Source organism: Oryza brachyantha, chromosome 1 (assembly GCF_000231095.2).
Source record: "Oryza brachyantha chromosome 1, ObraRS2, whole genome shotgun sequence".
NCBI lineage: Eukaryota > Viridiplantae > Streptophyta > Magnoliopsida > Poales > Poaceae > Oryza > Oryza brachyantha.
This window is the reverse complement of record NC_023163.2, coordinates 19,201,843-19,208,631: the sequence shown is the minus strand read 5'-3', so window position 1 is coordinate 19,208,631 and position 6,789 is coordinate 19,201,843. Positions and strand designations below refer to the sequence as shown.

At 42.3% G+C, this 6,789-nt stretch overlaps 1 protein-coding gene across 1 annotated transcript; it reads left to right on the top strand.

Annotated features, from left to right (window-relative positions):
* The first annotated feature begins 296 nt into the window (after positions 1 to 296).
* On the top strand, positions 297 to 4,724 carry LOC102703729 (homeobox-leucine zipper protein HOX3). The gene is made up of 4 exons (XM_006644363.3): positions 297 to 426; positions 681 to 934; positions 2,230 to 2,309; positions 3,938 to 4,724. Exons 1-4 carry the CDS (start codon positions 354 to 356, stop codon positions 4,233 to 4,235), a joined length of 705 nt encoding a protein of 234 aa, XP_006644426.2. The 5' UTR covers positions 297 to 353; the 3' UTR covers positions 4,236 to 4,724.
* Positions 4,725 to 6,789: the final 2,065 nt, after the last annotated feature.

Below are 6,789 nucleotides of genomic sequence, written 5' to 3'. Positions count from 1 at the left end.
TATAATTAGAGCATATTTACTGTAGCATCACATAGGCTAATCATGGATTAATTAGACTCAATAGATTCGTCGCACGAATTAATCCAAAATTATACATGAGTTTTATTAATAGCCTACATTTATTATTTATAATAAGTGTGTAAATCTTCAATGAGACAATGGGCTAAACTTTAGCCCGTTACCCCAAACAGCCCTTAAAAGTTCTAACGTGTCCATGCCTCTATCTGGCAGCCTCGCCCCTTGGCCTTATATAACGCCTCCCCAGGCTTCTACTCCTTTTCAACCTGTCTTTGTCTCCCTCCGCCTTTGCCTTCCCTGCCCTTTTCTTGCTCCTGCTTCTGCATTGGCTTGCGATGGGGGCCACTTCTCCGTCCGGCCTGGAGCTCACCATGGCTGTCCCCGGCCTCAGCTCCTCCTCTGGTTCAGGTAAGCTCGTGAGACCACCATCTTCCTAGCTGTGTCTCCATCCTACAGACATGCGTGTGCTGATCTTTTTCGTCGGGAACAAGAGGCCAACGCATATTATGCATGGTCTTCAGAATTATTTTTCTTGGTATGGAGGCTGAACTAGTCTGGGCCTCTGGGGCTTCATTGACGTTCGCTTCTGGTTCTTGCTCCTCTGGTGGGTTGCAATGCAACCGTGCAACTTTCACGGCAACCTAATATTGTGCTCTTTGCAGAAGGGGCTGGTTGCAACAGCAACAGCAACAACAACAACAACGGCGGTGGCGGTGGCGGCTGCAACATGAGGGACCTGGACATCAACCAGCCGGCGAGCGGCGGCGAGGAGGAGGAGTTCCCGATGGGCAGCGTGGAGGAGGACGAGGAGGAGAGGGGCGTGGGTGGGCCCCACCGCCCCAAGAAGCTCCGCCTCTCCAAGGAGCAGTCCCGCCTCCTCGAGGAGAGCTTCCGCCTCAACCACACCCTCACGCCGGTCAGTTTTGCAGTGCACTACTGCACCCCTCCTCGCAACTTCGCCGCCCTGCCATTCTTCTCGCTGCATTTCTTCAAGTTTAATTTCCAGCACGGGCATATGCGCCTCACACTGGGTACATGTACCTGCATCAGAATCTAATAATGCTTGATAGAATTAGTGCTTTGTGTTCCTTAGATCATACTAGTACTACCACTATGACACAGTCCTCACTGGTTCGTACTAACTGTCGTGTGGATTTGGGTCTTGAAGTGGAGTACTCCTGCTGTTGGAGTGTTGGACATTGAAAGAGCGTGGTGTATATGAATTGATTCCGAGTAATGGATTCGGAGGACCATCGATCATTGGATGGTACTCCTCCATAATTGCTCGGTGCTTGATGATATGGTCCTTGCGAGGGAGATACTCTCTCCGTCCCAAAATAAATCAATTTTTTACTTTTTATATACAATTTTTAGTCTTTATTTTATTTAAATTTTTTGATTGATATTTTTGTTTTTATTAGATGATAAATTATAAATAGTACTCACTAATTTTTTTTAATTTTTTAAAATTTTTTAAATAAAATAGATTGACACAAAAACCGAAGAATTGTTTTTTTTACGGAACTTTATATACTACTAATACTTGGGTGTCTGTCTGCGCAACCTCGCAACTATAAAAAGGAGAGGAGGCACCTCTCTCCCACACACGTCACACCCCGTGAGACACTATAGAGTTGTACAACTTGTATTATCTTGTTCCTAGTATTACCTCGGTTTCATGTTAATAAAAAGTTCTGTATTTTTTGGATTCATGTCATGCAATAAATCTAGAGATATATAAAAAATATTCATTAATATATTATAAATTTAGTTACGATCAAAACATCATACAATACACAACACATTAGAGTAATTAATTATTTACATTATATGCTTCATAAAAATTCTAATGAAGTGCATAACGTTTGTTTTATGCAGTGGTTTACTGGTATTTACGGATTGTACATCCAATAGAGTATATAACGAACAGGTGCACTAGATGCTGCATAAAAATGTGTACTGAAGTACTAGCAGAACTATATATGCAGTATAACGTGGGCTTTATGCAGTAATATATTGGTATTTACGTATATTAAAGTACAGTAGAGTATATAGTAACTAGTGTCAGTTAAGGCCCGTTTGACTAGCAGGGGTGTTACTCCAATTTATTACGACCCTTACAATATGGAGTATACTGAGATACTCTGAACCTGAAAACCTGCATGTGTAATGGCAAGCAATTTAATGTTTTGGAAAATGTATCCTCTGCAGAAGCAAAAGGAGGCCTTGGCTATCAAACTGAAGCTGCGGCCGAGGCAGGTGGAGGTCTGGTTTCAGAACCGTAGGGCAAGGTAAACACACAATCTTGATTTATCATTTCAGTAGAATCTACTCCTCAGTCGTCAATACACTACCATATGGCGTACTATCTCTCGCTATAAATAGCTTAGTTAGGTTCTGTACATACCAAGGCAAAGACTTGTACACGAGAATGTGATGAAGTGTCCAGAATATAGTACTAATCATATGTATGTCAAGGACTTGTTCAGTCCCAAATTTTTTTTCTAAAAATATCACATCAAATTTTTGGACACCTAAATAAAGTATTAAACATAGATGAACCAAAAAACTAATTGCACAGTTATAGAAGAAATCTTCAGACGAATCTTTTGAGCCTAATTAATTCATGATTAGTCATAAATGCTACCGTAACCAGTATGTACTAATGACGGATTAATTAGGCTCAAAAATTCGTCTCGCGGTTTCTAGGCTAGCCATGAAATTTTTTTTTTCATTCGTGTCCGAAAACCCCTTCCGACATTCGGTTAAACGTTAAACACCACCTAAGTCATATTTGGAAGTGGCGTTTGAAATTATTCACGTGACAAAACTTCACAAACGACAAAAGGCATTAGCGTTGCAGTCAATCCAGTTATCCAGCTTATGCTAAATGATGATCTTGAAAGCGACCACTACAGATCGTTTCTTTGCAAATTTGCATAATTGCATTATAGCCTACGTAAGCATAGATTGATTAGACTAGGTACAATAGCAGACTATAAGCCAGCTATAAGCATATTTCAAAGAGATAAGAGGGGAGAGAGAAGAGAGGTGAGCTACTAATTTGTAGCCAGCTGCACATGTGTCTAAGATAAAATATGTGTATGACATGTATTGATGTTTTGTAGGTAACTATTGTATGAATTGGCTATTTGATTGACTATAGATGAATTTGAGTTAGTAGTTGGCTATACTATTTAACTTGATTTTAGGATTGGTGCAACACAGGTTTAATACTAGCAGGACCACAATGAACCCATCATTCCAACAAAATTATGGATCTTTCCCTCACTAAGGTGACAAGGATCCTTAGGTATCCATCTTGAAACTTGTAGTGCATCCAAGATGTGGGACAACAAACAATTAGCTAGATTCTCTAGCCTGATAAAGTGTGGTCAGTTCCATCATCACTTATGAATTGTGCTAGATCGCGTAGATTACTCCATGATACTCGTTCAGTTTGATTCCATAATTAAAAAAGCGAGTTGCTTGTTCCAATGGCGCCGGCACGTGGACTAATCGGGCACGTGCTACAGCTATATATCTGTAACTTTGACCCTAGTAGCTAGTTTAACACGTCCCGTGAAGCTGGGTACAACTTGTAATCCGAACGCCAATCCATTTCAATCCATCCCTACAAAGACCATTGCCTTCACTCTACGTCGCCGTCGAGGTGACAATGATATTGGAATGGACGCCTAAGGTCAAATTGAGTAGCTACTCTAGTTCATTCTGCTATTTTTAAACACCCTGCAAGGCTGCAATCAGTACTGAACTATGCTGATAATAGTAATGTTCCGCAGTTAACTTAAGCAAGTAAAGCATCTCGCGCGCGTTTGTTAATACTCTACTTGCGCTTATAGTACGTACGGACGTGACAGAAAGTGATGGGAGCTCGCGACTTGTGTTGTGCGTGCAGGACGAAGCTGAAGCAGACGGAGATGGAGTGCGAGTACCTGAAGCGCTGCTTCGGTTCGCTGACCGAGGAGAACCGCCGGCTGCAGCGGGAGGTCGAGGAGCTGCGGGCGATGCGGGTGGCCCCGCCCACGGTGCTCTCGCCGCACACCCGGCAGCCGCTCCCGGCGTCCGCGCTCACCATGTGCCCCCGGTGCGAGCGCATCACCGCCGCCACCGGCCCGCCCGTCGCGCGCCCTCCGTCGTCAGCCGCCGCCGGCTCCTCGCCGTTCCACCCTCGCCGCCCCTCCGCGGCGTTCTAGGGGCACAACAAATATGATGGGCCTTCCCGTGTAAATTGAAGGAGAAGATCGACGTAGCACTTTTAGTAGAGAGCCCAGCTTCGTGTTGGCGTGTCGCGTCGGGTCCAGCCGTCTCAGAGACGTGGCCAAATGTTTGCTGCTTTGGTGCCTTGGTGTTCGTTCCATCCATTGGTCTTCTTGATCTTAGCTCCATATGATCGTGTGATGATTCGCGCCTTGCTCGTCTCGTCTAGGTTTCTCGTGGGCTCGTATTGGGCCTCCTGTGCTCGATGCTTGTTTCCTCGTGTTACTTTGGGCTTCAAATCGACTAACAATTCATCAGGGTGGCCTACGGTGAGTAAAAGTTCCTCGTCGTTTTCTTTTCCTCTGGAGCACGACTGCCAGTTCTGTTTGTGCATGTACTTTGCTCCTGTTGGCAAATCCGCAAAGGTTTCGGGGATCCGGTAGCTTTACTGACTGCAGCAACTGTAATACTGTATCCATGTACAGATGTACTCTACCCTGTTTGTTGACATCATATGATGTGTCACGAGGCTGCATTATTGTGAGCTGCAAAAGCGAAGCCCCGAACCACATGGATGGCACTGTGATCCAAGCGAGGCCATCGTGCATGCATGGTCCATGCAATTATCGATCATCTGTCCACACAACACCTTCACCGCGAATTCGTGGGTCTCTTTGCAATGGACCAAGGTTTGGTTGGACACAAGGTACTGGCCTATATATGTGGACCTGAGGGCTAAATGCTATTCGTCCGTGTACTGTGCTGTCTCGGGGCAAAGATTAGCGATCTGTGGTGTGCTTGACAATGTCTTGATGTATCGGCGAGCACACAAGACGACATGGTTATGTATAATGAATGTCAGGAGACCACATTTTCTGTCTTCCTCCGAACATACCTGGATAAACACTGCTCAAGAATATGGCCCCGTTTATGGGGGGCCACCTAATGGCGACGAACTACAAAATGCATGCACGTACTATGGCTTATATTTTGGATTTTTTGGATTATCTAATTATTTTAGCTATTTGAGGATCTAAACAGACTGAATCAAAATACTACGTAGTAAAAAGTAAATATTTTATATAAAATATAATATCTAGAAGGTTGAACAATGCACTCGTAAACGTAATATCATGAAACACAGTGTATGTCCTGCTGTAGCTAACAGCCTAACAGGTGCACATGCTCGTTTGTCTCGTCCACTAACCTCTGCTTTTCTGTCTTGTTCCGAAAAAAGAAGTACGCTATGAACAATCCTTCTTGCTGATCAATAGTCATATGCTGCTGTAAATTATTGGCCATTCAGAAACAACGTGGTACATATGGAACTATATATTTTCCAAGATAAATTTTATGGTCTTTTAGAAAATACTCTCTCCGTTTCATAATGTAAGATGTTTAACTTTTTTCTTGCAATGTTTGACCATTTGTCTTATTTAAAAAATTATGAAAATATTTATTTTTCTTGTGACTTACTTTATTATAAAAAAACTTTAAGCACGACTTAATATTTTTTATATTTGTACTAAATTTTTAAATAAGACAAATGTTCAAACGTTATAACTAAAAAAGTCAAACATCTTACATTATAAAACGGAGGTAGTAGATGATATATTGAAAATATATAGTATACTTCATAGTACCTTTCAAGAATAACGGTGAAAAAGATTTATGATACCATAAAAGGCCTCAAACTACACATGTAACTACAGTGTTTGATCAAGTCATCTGTACTCCACTGGTCCACTGAAAGCATGTAGACTTTTGTTTGCAAAATTTGCTATAGGGCATCGAAAAAACGCGTAATTAGCCGGTGGATATCCTAAGATCATGAATTCCACAAAAATATGGTAATTAGCTATAGGGCACTCCGGCCAATTTTTTATTATTTTCATAGCCAAAAATTCTAAAAATGACGAGATTGCTCTCAGCGGCCAACCTGTTATGTCGACTGGGCCTAGTCGAACCAGACCCAGTTGGTCTCGGTGCAGCACCACACCCGAACCCTAGCCTACTGGGCGAGTGAGCAGGCAGCGACAGTGGTGACCCAGCGACGATAAGGGCGCATAACGGGTTGGCCACCAAGGACAATCTCATCATTTTTAGAATTTTTAACTCCAAAAATAATAAAAAATTGGCCAGAGTGCCCTATAGCTAATTACCACACTTTTGTGGTGCCTTGCAGCAAAATTGTGTTCTTACAGTGTCCACCGGCTAATTACGTGTTTTTTCGATGCCCTGTAGCAAATTTTGCCTTTTTTAATCCATCCTCCCTTTATACATTTCCTACAAACCGACGTCAATCCAATCTGATCACACTACCCACATCTAAAAAACCAATTTCCTCGGCCGTAACATCATAAAAGTAAAAAAAAAACACCAACTTGCAAGAACTTTGTACGTTGATATATTAGAAAGAGAATAAAGTATATCTGTGTCCACCAAAGAAGACAACGATGTGGGCTAGCATTCAAAACAGAGACTGTTACAGAGGAAATAAAACTCTATGAAAAAAACGAAAACTTGAAGAACATGGTAACTATGTACGAA

Coding starts and splice junctions, on each gene's coding strand:
- LOC102703729 (XM_006644363.3), top strand. CDS start 354: ATGGGGGCCACTTCTCCGTCCGGCCTGGAGCTCACCATGGCTGTCCCC. Junction 427..680: donor CAGCTCCTCCTCTGGTTCAG/GTAAGCTCGTGA, acceptor TGCTCTTTGCAG/AAGGGGCTGGTTGCAACAGC. Junction 935..2,229: donor TCAACCACACCCTCACGCCG/GTCAGTTTTGCA, acceptor TATCCTCTGCAG/AAGCAAAAGGAGGCCTTGGC.